Source organism: Lissotriton vulgaris, chromosome 2_1 (genome assembly GCF_964263255.1).
Source record: "Lissotriton vulgaris chromosome 2_1, aLisVul1.2, whole genome shotgun sequence".
Taxonomy (NCBI): Eukaryota; Metazoa; Chordata; class Amphibia; order Caudata; family Salamandridae; genus Lissotriton; species Lissotriton vulgaris.
This window is the reverse complement of record NC_141687.1, coordinates 670,740,887-670,753,850: the sequence shown is the minus strand read 5'-3', so window position 1 is coordinate 670,753,850 and position 12,964 is coordinate 670,740,887. Positions and strand designations below refer to the sequence as shown.

Here is a 12,964-nt window from a genome sequence, read left to right as displayed (position 1 = left end):
CACAGCTGATCAAGGTGCCGCAGCTACTCCCCGCCGCCTGCATTGAAATCCTTCACCTGGCCTGTCGACTTTCACAGGAAGCACCCCACACAGACGGGTATCTAACCGAAGCCGCCGTGCAAGGGTCGCAGAAGGAAGGGCAACACACACCAGTTTCCAAGCTGTGGGCGGCCGGCCGAGGATCAGGGCCCGATTCTCCAGTCGTGGAAACCACTTCTCAGCGACAGTGCGCTTCACTCATTACATGTGGTATGCAGGCCGCGCAGGAAGACAGTAGGCTCAGGGCCCCCCGGGTCAAGAGTCTCTGCCCCACGCACTTCGGGCGCACTAGAGCATCCGCGCCCCCACCGTGATCGCAGCTCCAAGGGTCGAGATGTCACACCTTGGACGGGTCAAAATTATTCTCAACTCTCCAGGGCCCTGCAGTTGAACCCACCGGGTCTCAGTGATCTAGCGGTAACCGGTCCTCCTCTAGCAGTCACACCAAAACGCTGCAGCTTGTCTTTAGACCGCACATTATGTTTTTGGGGTAGCACAATTTTCCAGTGTCAAAATTGCCTCCAGTAGAAGCCTGAGTTAAGTGTTTCTGTCAGGCCCCAGCGGCAGGATCGAAGAAAATTACAGTGCAGTTCGAGGGCCACTTCCAGCCCTCTTTTGCTGGCCCGGTATTGTCCGCTTCTACCAGCACTGCGGGGGTCCACAACTATTTCCCTTCCAGCTTTCAGGCAAGCGACCAGTGTTTTTAGCCGAACTACTATAAATCACTACTCCCCCGGGCTGCATTGCTCGCTGTACGGAGCAGCTCAGGGGCCCTCAGCGCCCACATCCAAGATGAAATTAGCCGCCTTCAGCACCCTCTCCACGACCCCATATAGTCCCCAGGGCCGCCTCATGCCTACACTCATGCGGCAGCAATGTCCCGTTCTTGCACTCTCGACAGAGGCCACCGCACCGTCCACTTAGCCCCGTCACTCACCGGGCTGCCAGGGATGGTCTCCGATGCCATCGCAGGGTTCTGGCAGCGCTGGCACCGCCGAGGAAATCCCCCAGTTCACCGCAGAGGGCCCAGTCTCTTTAGGCCTCAGCCGCGGTCCCGCATGGCTTCCGATCGGTACAGAACCGCAACTCCCATGGGCAAGAACACAAACGAGGTCGCGGTCTTTGGAGCTCCATCAGGGCACTGTCTCGGATTGGCTCAAAACTTATACGGGCGGTAGCCGGGCACCACAGATGTACTCCGACGGCACCAGGACAGGAATCGGGCCAGCAGGAGCGAAGTTATCCAGGATAGTTTGGGAGTGGCGCTCCGGAGTAAAACTACAGAGCAGTCATTCCCGTCAGTGGTTAGGCACGCCCCCCCTTTTTGGGTGAATTGAAAGCCACTAGCAAGTTAATATTTCAAGTGTTGGAGATCTTCTTTGTGCAAAGGTTTGAAAGGGAGACACTCTTTGACAAAGTTGATCAACCGGACAACTTATTAGTGTTCACAGCTAGGAAGATCCATAAAGCCATTGAACTCAAAGGTAGGGAATGTTGCTATGCTGGAAGACTAGATGTCATCTAAAAACAATGACATTTGTTCAGCAGACACGAAAGACCAGCCTCTCAAGGAAAGGTTTTTTGTAATTCTTGTGTCCACACCTGCTCTTAAGAATTGTACGACCTGCAAACCATCTACTTGTTCATGTTGATGAGAAGACACAAATCTTGAAGAAAGGTATATTGTATTGTACAAGTAATTCTATTTGCTTTTAAGAGCATACCTTGGTTAACCAATCATCGGGTTAAAGTTAGTCAAAAACTCCTTTGGATAGTGAGAAGCTGCTACCACCCTCATAAAAAAAGCACATTAAAATCTGCAACAGACATTCAGTCTACATGGAGTAAATGATATCAATATCCTGAACTTCTCTCCATTTGCTTGCAGTTTTAAGATACATAACTGGGTGATATATCTGCATCATGCCAATCTTCTAATAAACAGCAGAAACAGGTGTCCTTGTTCTTCCTACGTTTCAGAATAATTTCTGCTGCCCTATTTTTGATTAGAATCAGATTTCTGATACCAGCCGGTCCAGCAGAAAGGATACATTTTTCATTAACAGAACGCTAGGTCGAGAATTTCAGAATGTGGTTTTCTATACGCTCAGCACAATAGCTAGCACTCATTTTGTCTTTTGGTATACTTTACCCCTTGATAGTGCATTGGATGATTAACTCATAATGAGTGACTATTCAGTTATGGCCCTTCCATTGAGAGCTTCTGGTTCCCTCTTCATTTGGAAGTTAGGTTTCTAAGGAGGCTGTAAAGAGTGTCGCTGCTGCAGTTGTCTTTACCAGTATGATTACAATCATGCTTTTAATGAATGACCTATGTTGTAGCCCTTCAAGTGTATCTTCAGGATGTTTCTCCTAGTCTAGAAAAGCTATTCGCTTTAGAGTCTCAACTTGGTATTACATTGTTTTGAGTCCAAAACAAAGTGTTTTGAAAAATGGCACATCTAAATGATGTGCAGCATCTGCCGTGCTAATAATGTAAGTCATTACGCCTTCCTAGGATTTTATTTTAAGTTTCCCTCTTCTCCCATGGCAAGTGGTCCATAAATTATTGCAATGAATAACAAAGGCAGCAGTCACAACTGACCAGGAGAGCCAAAGAACAACAAACTCACAAGACTGCCTTAAAGGTTTCACACATGTTTCTGCCAACAGTCCATTGGGAGAGGTGGGGGTAAAAAACAACAGACAGTAGGAGAGGTCAAGGTAAGAAACAACAGACAGTGGGAGAGGTCAGGGTAAGAAACAATGGAAGGCAGGAGTGAGGGGAAGAAACAGACCGTGACAGCGGTCGGGGGAAGAAACAACATGTAGCAGGAGGGGTGGGGGAGAAACAATGGACAGCATGACAGATTAGTGGGAAAACAATGGACAGCGGGGGTAGCGGATAAGAAACAACGGTTATTAAGAAAGGTGGGGCAGAAACAATGGACTGCAGGAGTGGAGGAAAGAGACAACATCCAGCAGGAGTGGTGAGGGGAGAAACAATGGACAGCAGGAGCAGTGGGGGGGAAAACAATGGATAGTGGGAGGGGTTGGGGGAAGAAACAACAGGTAGCGGAAGGGGTGGTGGAAGAGACAATAACAGCGGGAGGAAGGCAGGGTAAAATAACATGATGGAGTGAGCAGGAGAAGGGAGACTGGTTGCAGAGACATGCACTCTCTAAAAGTGTATGTTGGAAAGTAAAATTAAAATACATTTTTTTAAAGTAACTGCAGGAGTCTGCGGCCAGTGGAAGGACACTGGATGCAGACAGAAAGCTGTACTTGGTCTTCTCCACTGCAGGGAAACACACAAAGCTCCAAAAGGAAGGCCGAGGAGTGTAGAAAGCACTGACCAATAAGAAGCAAGGAAGGTAACAAGCGTGATATGGAAGCCAACCAATGAATGGGTAGGCTTTATGCTCCTTTTAAGAGATTGTTTTATTTGTTTACAAGCGATTTTGCAATCAGAGCAAGAACTGTGGTGGCTAAACCTAAAAATGATTCATCAAAGGGACTCGCACTTCTTAATCGGTCTTCTTTCTCACTTTATGGCACATACAGTAGAAGGAAAAACTCCACATAAAGTTCGAAGTGCCACAGAACTAAGGAAGCAATCAATCTATCATGCAGTGGTGGCAGTGTTTCGTGTCCCAGCCTTGATTTTGTGATCTTGTCTAAACCCTATGTGGGTACCTGTATTGCCACAGGATACGAAGCATTGTGCACAAGTGTTTCAGCCGAATGTGGTGTAATTTTTTAGGGTGTTCAACTTCTCTTCTTGGTCAGGAAGCGTTCATTTAGTTGAAAGCTAGCCCTCGAGGACTAGGTCACTGAAGGTGAAACCTTGATTTAATGCAATGTCTTCATGTCCAGAACGATCTTGGTTGCAAAAGACAGGAATAGGAGCAATATTGATTTGAAGATTAGTCTGATGAACCATCAAAGGTGTCAAACATTGTTCCTCCAAGTGTTGAGCTGGAGAATATATTCTTTCAGAAGAGGTCTGACAGAATGATTCATGTTTTCCCCTCTCTTTCCGCACTTACTCAAACATTCATTCTCATCTTGAGCATATTCTACTGCATCTCCGGATCATCTTCATATGCTGCATTAATATCATAATCTCTGATATAAATCGCACAGGATTTCAAGGTCATGTTTTCAGGGTTTCATCCCACAATTGAAGGAGCATTATAAAAAAAAAAGCTTGTTTTCAACCCATAAAATGGTGGACACGCCAAAGTGTTCTGGGGACAATGTGCTGGAGTGACCCTACTGTGCATACTGTAAACGGGTAGTTTCTAGAATCCTTAAAGTGGTACACAATTTTCTCATATACTTAAACCTACGTAAAGAAGCAGTATTCCATTACTTAATTTTTCCTTTTTTAAAAGCATTTCTGAAGTGTTGTTTTGAGTAAAAATTACCTGGCTTGATAAAAAAATACAAAAAAAGAAATGTTGCAGTCTATTGGCATATTTCCTAAACAAAACTGTTCTCAAATGATATGTTGCAACAACGCTATAGAAGACCTCGGAGGGAGGAAGATGGCAGCTGAGTTGCACTCAGGAGCATGGAGCACTCGAATCAGCTCTTGTATTTTGAGGTTTTATTTGAAAATAGTTCACAACTAACAAATTAGACAGACAATGCGGGAACTAATCCAGCCCTAATCATGTAGACTGTAAAGTTGAGAGCAATCTGCTGCTACTACTTCTAATTTTGGTTCCCCGTGGAGAGCAGATGAGCCACAGGAGCTACAAGTGATGCTGCAGGGTCTACAAGCAAGCTAAATCAAAGGAGTCCGCATAAAGCCAGATTGCTTGGAAGGGATGCATAAACCAGGACATCTCGGTAATAGCTGTAGCATATTTCTTGAAGGGACTCGCATACTGTGTCCTAGTGTGATGTCAGAAGTTATAGGGCAGGCCAGCTCTTGTTTATTGGCCTTCCCTGACCAACATCTCTGCTTTTGGGTTTCCTCCTGGCCTCAGGTGTTTTGTCTCCACCTAGGGGGACAGCTTCTTCCCTTTTCTGGATTCCCTGAAGCGTTTCACCAAGGTGGAGAGTTTGTATACTACATAAAATTAGTAAATCAAGTCAAATTTTGGGTACAATCTAATTTAGCAAATAAAGTATGGATTTGAAATAAGACTTAAGAAATGCATATGTTTAACTTCCTTATAATGTTCCTACAAAGCTTCCAGGGCAATAATTAAATCTTTTTCGCCAACTAACACATACAGTCACAACTGGGAGCACCAGAGTTGGATCCTGCAAACAAATTTAAAAAAGCATTAACACTGGTACCGTTTTATAGTATACAGCATGACTAATATCTTATTCAGGGTCATATTTAAAATATGATGGCCAATCTTTTCAATACAATATCTAAAAATATAACTAGAAGAGCTCATAATCTGTTGTTATTGTCTGTATCCAAAAATTCAAGAGCCCTCATCATTGTACAATTAATAGCAGTATTTCTTGAGCCCTTAAACTATTTCTTTTGTAGATCATTCAAGCAAGGACAATAGAACCAATAGGCCTAATGCTCTCACATCAATATTGGAAGATGTGGTACAAGTTATTCCCCATTTATGAACGTGTGGTATTACAAGTTATTCTCAATTTAAGAGCAAACCCCTTAGACCTAGGGGTGAAACCAAGATTGACTGCATAAAGCCATTTAAGCGTGCCTCTCTAAAACTAAAGGACAATGGATTTCTCTAGCAATACCTAATAAATTATTTATTGCTTTATGTTATTTTATATTTCATTTGCACAGCGCACAGCTAGTAAAAGTGTCCCGGCGCCAACTCCCGAAAGTCCAATTAATCCACACTCCGAATCAGTCTTAAAAGAGCAACGTTTTCAGTTTTGTTTTTTTTAAAAAGCAGTGGGTCAGAGACACTCCTTAGAGCCAGTGGTAACCCATTCCAGGCCAAGCTAGCTTTGCGGGCGAAAGAGTTACCACCTAGCCTCTGGCGATTGAACCGGGGGTTCTGCATTAGCAACTGATCCGAGGAACACAAATGCCGAGATGGTTTATAGAAGGTCCAACTCTTCTGCAGATAACTAGGACCTAGCCCATACAGCGCGCGATGAACAATAGATAGCATTTTAAATTTGAAGCGAGACTCCACAGGTAGCCAATACAGGGTGCGTAAATGGATACAAACACTGTTTAGAAGGCAGTCCCAGTAGCAATCTAGCAGCTGCATTTTGGACCACTTGCAGTTTCCTAGTCAGATAAGCAGGGCTACCCACCAGGAGAACGTTGGCATAGTCCAGGCGGGATAAGATCAGTGCCCGAACCACGGTCTCCTTAGAGCTGACTGGCAGAAGAGGAAGACATTTCTTCAAGAATTTCAGGGACACAAAACATGTCCGTCAGCTTTTTTATCTGGGATGAAAAATTCAGGTCTTCATCAAACCATACCCCAAGGTTTTTGGCGGAGCCCTTACTCGCCATCGGCCGAGGGAAATCTGAAGGCCATATTCTGGCCCTGAAGTCCACAGGAAATGCGCCGTACAAGAGAACCTCCGATTTTTCTTCATTGCACTTCAACTGTGCGCCTGCCAGCCAATGAAACACCTCGGCTAGACAATGCTGCACTGCCTCCACCGAGTCCTCTCCCCTATTCCAGGAGTACAGGAGTTGTGTCTCATCAGCGTAGGCCATCACCTTAGCCCCCAAGGACTCCGCAAGCTAAACCAGAGGAGTCATATAGATGTTAAAGAAAAGAGGGCTAAGGGATGACCCCTGCGGAACGCCAGTAGACAAATGCAACGGCGCAGATGCTCAAGGAGGCAACCACAACTGCTGAGATCTGCCCTCCAAAAAAGACTGAATCCATCTCAAAGCCAAGCCCGAGATGCCGATTGCCATTAGGCGATCCAGGAGTAGCTAATGGGGCACCGTATCGAATGCCGCCGAGAGATCGAGCATGACCAAAGCGACTCTCCCGCCGGCATCCAGGCACTCGCGGATCGCCTCTGACCTCCAAAAGCGCGGACTCCGTGCTATGAGCAGCACGTATTGTGCCGGGTGTAACAGGCCAGCCACCTCTACAAAGTTGGTGAGCTGAGATGTCACGACCTTCTCGCAGACTTTGGCCAAGCTTGGCAAAAGCGAGATAGGCCGATAATTGGCAGGTGACAGAGGGTCAAGGGAAGGCTTCTTAAGGAGGGGCACAATAAGTGCTTGCTTCCATGGCAACAGAACCCTGGCCTCGCGGAGCGACTGATTAATCACTAGATTGACCTTAAAATTAATAGTGTCAGCCACCTCCGCTAGGAGCCTAGCGGCACATGGATCTTTCGGCGATCCGCATTTAAGTGCTTTCAGAATTCTGAGCGACGTGGTTAACTCCACCGGACTAAATCCAGAAAAGGTGCTACCCCGCTCCCTATCCTGTAGCCCAAAAGTAGCAGGCAAAGTAAGCTTGGGCCCATCCAGAAAAGATTGTTGGATGCAGGCTATTTTTTCCTGAAAAAAAATAGCCATGGTATTACACCAGGCAACAGAAGATGGTATCACGGCCGCCTGGGCCTTGGGAGCCACTAAACTCTGCACGATGGCAAATATTTCTTTGGAGTTATTGTTAGCCCTCTCTATACGAGCTGAAAAGTAACAGCCCTTGGCTAGGCCAATAGATGAATAGTAAAGCTTCTGTTTAGCTCTAAGTGCCTGTTTGGCAATTGGACAATAGCCACTAGAGCGCCAGGCTCTTTAAAGCCCCTTACAGTCATGTTTCAGTGTTCCCAACTCCGGATTAAACCATGGTTTTGTGGGAGACTCTCTCCTGAGCTTACCATGCACAGGAGTGGAGAGGGCACTGACTGAATCAGAAATCCAATCAGCAAAACTACCCACATTCTCGTCCAAACTGCCAAGAAGGAGGGGCCGCCCGCAGCCAAACAGCCGCTAAGTTGCCCAGCGTCCAGTTTACTAGCAGTGGTGGGGCGATGGTGACTGGCCTCCAGCACCAGGCGTTGCACCACCCAAGAAAAAAATATGGGGAAATGGTCCGACCAAGCTACCTGTAGAGGCTTCACTGCCAATATCTGGAAATTAGCACAGATAGGGTCAAGAGTATGCCCCCCTTGGTGGGCCGGATGTTCCACCCATTGGGAGAGCTGCGCCATCTGAAGCATCTCAAGAAAAGCAACCAAATCCACAGAGTCTGTGATATCCAGATGCAAATTAAAATCGACCAGCAGCAAGTAATTCGAAAAACGAAGTGATCTCTCTGCCAAAGCGTCCCCAAAAGAATCCAGAAATGCCTTAGCTGACCCCGGAGGTCGATATACCAGAGACCCCCCTAAAGTGAAATGCGGAGATATTTGCAAGCAAAAGTCAAGAGCCTCACACCCCCCAACAAGGTGGAGGCTTCGCAGCAAAGAGACCAAAAGTCTCTGTATAGTACAGCCAAACCCCCACCTCTACCGACTGGGCGGTCCAGGCAATGAATTTTATAGCCCAGCGGGGTAGCCAACGCAACAATTGGGTTGGAAAAGGTATCGAGCCAGGTCTCCGTGATGAAAAGGAGATCTAACTGATTAGCAGTAATCAGATCTGTTATGTCAATGAAGTGCTTCCTCATAGATCTGACATTCATGAGACAAGCCTTAATGGTGCCCTGAGGGCCCGCAACAATAATCATAGTGTCAGTGGGCAAATTCGTGGTGAAACGGAACCCACAATCAGCGCAGCCAGTGCCACTGATAGGCCCTAAATGGCTGCTCCTATGGAAAGAGCAAGCTGGAGTTCTGTGTGCCTTAAGTTCAGCGCTCGAATACAGGATAATCCTTCTATTACTATTATCCTGGGCAAAACCAATAAAGTGGCTCGCCCTGAGCACTGACTTAGCACTGACTTAGCGCTGACGGGCGCAGACGGGCTTGCCATCGGTGCGCCCGCTGGGCACGCCCGCTGCGCGTTCTCCCCAAGCACATTCCTATAGGGTGTGACCAATGCTGGTATGCTGCGGGAGGACAACTGGACCGCTGACCGTGAAAACGCGTGTCACGTCCAAAATGGCCGCTGCCCAATTACAACTGTGCCTGGGTATGCAGCAGTAACGTGGAAGTCAGCCCCCCTCCTTCCCCCCCGAGGAGCCGCGCAAAAAGTGCCCCAACACAACACAATTCCCCCAAAAATTACAGGTACCAGATTCAATTCGCTTCAATGATTAAAAATTCAGTCTCCCCCCATTCCCCATTCTACACATAAAAGCGCTACAAAATTCTGTGTTCAGAGCGAGTAAATAAAATGGACCTTTCTTAAGCAGCAACCGGTCACACTGGGCTTTGTTAAATAACCTATTTGCCCAATGCCGGTATGCTGCGTGAGGACATCTGGACCGAGGACCGCGAAAACGCATGTCACGTCCAAAATGGCCGCTGCCGGATTACAACTGTGCCTGGGTATGTAGCAGTAGCGTGGAAGTCAGCCCCCCCGAGGAGGCGTGCAAAAAGTGCCCCAACATAACACAATTCCCCCAAAAATTACAGTACCAGATTCAATTCCCTTCAATGATTAAAAATTCAGTCTCCTCCCATTCCCCATTCTACACATAAAAGCGCTACAAAATTGAGCGTTCAGAGGGAGTAAATAAAATGGACCTTTCACAAGCAGCGACCGGTCACACTGGGCTTCGTTAAATAACCTATTTTCCCAATGCCGGTATGCTGCGCGAGGACAGCTGGACCGCTGACCGCGAAGACGCGTGTCACGTCCAAAATGGCCGCTGCCCGATTACAACTGTGCCTGGGTATGCAGCAGTAGCGTGGAAGTCAGCCCCCCCGAGGAGCCGTGCAAAAAGTGCCCCAACACAACACAATCCCCCCAAAAATTACAGGTACCAGATTCAATTCCCTTCAATGATTAAAAATTCAGTCTCCCCCCATTCCCCATTCTACACATAGAAGATCTACAAAATTCAGCGTTCAGAGCGAGTAAATAAAATGGACCTTTCACAAGCCATTTAGATCCTTAAAGGTTTTAGACAATTAATTTTGAAAGCATTATTCTCTTCTTGTATTAACAAAGCAAACAAGTGTTCAACCAACAATTATTCAAACCCTGGACACTTTTCTACATGTTCCTGTCTTTTACATTTCTGCTTTTGAATCATATCTATGAATACTGCTTAATTCATTTATTAGAACATGCATTTGCAAGTGCAGAGTATTTCCCTGATGTCAACAAAGTTTTCCTTCAAACAGCCTTCTAGGTCTACCTATATGTAATCAAAATAATATTGTGGTAACATCTTTACTGTTAAATACAGCCTATTTAACTCTGATGGCGTTCTGAAATAATGAGTTACTTAGGATAACTTTGGCATGAGTTTCAAACCTAGCGTAGACTAGCATTACATATTTCAGAGTGCAGGGAAGTTGCTCCAGGGTACTTGTTAGTAAGTTATAAAGTTCATTCTACTTCTGACTGATATTGTCCGGGTAAGGTGTTGTGGTGCTGCTAGTAGTGGATATCCCAACTATGTGGTGGTCACTATGGTGCTGGACGAGTGAATAGCTAGTCTTATATTTTCTGCAATTGTGCTCATATTCAATTAACTTCCATCAAGAACCATGTAAGCACAGCATCAATATCAATTTAAAAGATATTTATATTGTGCATCACAAAGCTGGGAGCTACTTTAGATTGTAAAATCTGAGTAAGATAGGGCCTGAAAACATGAGGGAATAAACAGGAAGTCCACAGTGCTCCAGGAACAATGAAACTCTCAATGCAGGGAATAAAAGTGAGAAAGTCTTGGTAGGTCCAAGAGTGTCATGGCCACCGACCGACCGCATTTGCCCTAGGCATCTTGGTAGACTGAAGGGCCTAGTACAGAAGCACGAAACAATGCGTAGCAATAGTAATATCTTAAGTCAATGACTGCGCTCAATGAATGGGTATTCAGGCCTCTCCAATACATCAAAATAAACGTTCTATTAATTGTCTGTTCCCTGCTCTTCACCCAAGCCTAGACATGGTCTGTAAAAATAATAATGACTTGCGAAGTCGGACTGTGTAGCTCTAAAGCAGTTTTTCGCCACTGTTTAAGCAAACGTAAAGGCAAAGGTTCAAGATGCAGACTTGACAAATATGACGTTGAAATGTTTGTGATTACTTGTTGCACTAAAGCACAGCATGGAATTTAAAAACCTTTTAAGAAAAGAAAATCACCTGTCTGCCATGATGCAGCCCTAAACTGTGGTAGAAGGGTGGTTCCTGAAGATGCAGCAGTGCGAGATTCAATGGCAGAGAGAAAATTCATAACTGACGTTTCTGTAGTGTTAATGCCAGCACCATGCAGGCTAGTATCAAATATTCCAGCCAGACCTGCATACAAAAAAAGAAGAAAATTGATTACACGCAATATTTTCTGTCCCACATAACAGATGCCCAAGAACGTTGCTGGACTCATACACCGCACACTCTGCAGTGAGAGTGGAAATACTACGTAAAACGCTGAGAAAAACTACGAACAAACATTACCTATTTTCAAATACGACATTACGGTATACTTATGAATAAAGTGCCACTCAAAAATTCCAGCCAAACAGCTGGGGAAGGAGCATTGAACTGGAACTGCCAGGTTGATAGTAATGGGAGTACAAAAGCCAGCCACGCATCCTGTCAACTAGTGATTCACGTTACACATCTAAGCGATGTCAAACTGTTTGAGGCTACTACCAGAAGTTAACTACGTTTTCAAAGAGTGTCTACACAATCATAGCCTTTACATTTTGGGGACAACAGTAACAAATGTTGGAGTGGCCCAAGTGATTTTCAGAAGATAAACCTTAACCATATTAATCACATTTACTTAGCTGTAATGATGGGTCCGCAGTGCGATTTCTTTTAGATTGTAAAGCTTGCTAAAATAAGCAGTACTGTTAACGGAAGATCACAGTTGAAGACCCACCCTATCCAACTTAATAGTTCAAGTCTAATATGTGTAAACATTTTTTTATATCTTAACATCAAAGTTCATGTATAACCTTTGCCTCTCCACCACAACACTAATTTAGTTTACTTGCAAAGTCGTGTGAGAATTCAGTGACATTGAAATTGAAGCACTAATGATGATTGCAAGTATATTTTTTTCTACAACAAGGAATCGGACTTGCTGGTGGTGTGGCCTGCAGGCCAACATGACAAATGTAACTAAAATACTACAAAATCCCATCTTCTTTGGATAGCAAACTAACGCTTTCCTCCAAAATTCCCCCTCAGTGGTTGCGAAACAGTATGGGAGCGGCCTCCCTGGAGGCTGCTGGATGCAGCGGCCCATCTCTAGCCTCCAGGGAGAGGCATGTGGTGTTTTGGTAAGGGTTCAGCGTTGAGGACTTTTTGGGCATAATGGAGATGTGAATCCCCGATTTCAGTACCTACGGTGTTTTCTGGGTACTGATATGTAGCTTGCTCAGCCCGAGCTGCCGGAAGGCTTTTCTTTCCTTTTTGGGGTCAGGCCCAGAGGCGGGGCTTCTGAACTTTTCTTTCGGTCTCGTCTAAGGCCTTCAGGCGAAGTTTTGAACGGAGCCTTCTGCTTTTTGGGAGGAGCAGGGGCAGGGACATTTGGACTCACTTGTTGCCCTGGAGTGGTATAGTCATCGGAGTCTGTGTAGTCCGCTTCAGAGACGATCTCGAGCTCTTCCGAATCCTCTGCCTCGGGAACGTCGGGCCTTCATCGAAAGCGTCTTCTGGCACCGATGCAGCCTGTTGCCCCATTACGTGTCGTTGAGCCTGGCGATCACGGATGGTTTTCTTGGATAAAAGGAGGCGCAGGCTTGGCAATCTTTTTAGATCTCGCCTGAGCCAGCGCATGCGCTGCCCTGGCGAGAAATTTAGTGAGTGGGCTTTAAAAATCCGACCACAGCTTTTTGTGAGGCCTAGAGCGTG

General features: G+C 45.7%; 1 protein-coding gene across 4 annotated transcripts in view; it reads right to left on the bottom strand.

Moving 5' to 3' along the window:
- The window catches only part of QSER1 (glutamine and serine rich 1), a 771,358-nt gene that overhangs the window by 663,365 nt on the left and 95,029 nt on the right, over positions 1-12,964 (bottom strand). For 2 of the 4 annotated variants that reach the window (XM_086955859.1, XM_086955857.1), the window contains exon 3: positions 11,246-11,401. The exons of the other annotated variants lie outside the window; for them this stretch is intronic. In XM_086955859.1, the coding sequence (XP_086811985.1) occupies positions 11,246-11,401 (156 nt within the window). The remainder of the gene's footprint in view (positions 1-11,245; positions 11,402-12,964) is intronic. 4 annotated transcript variants of the gene reach the window in all.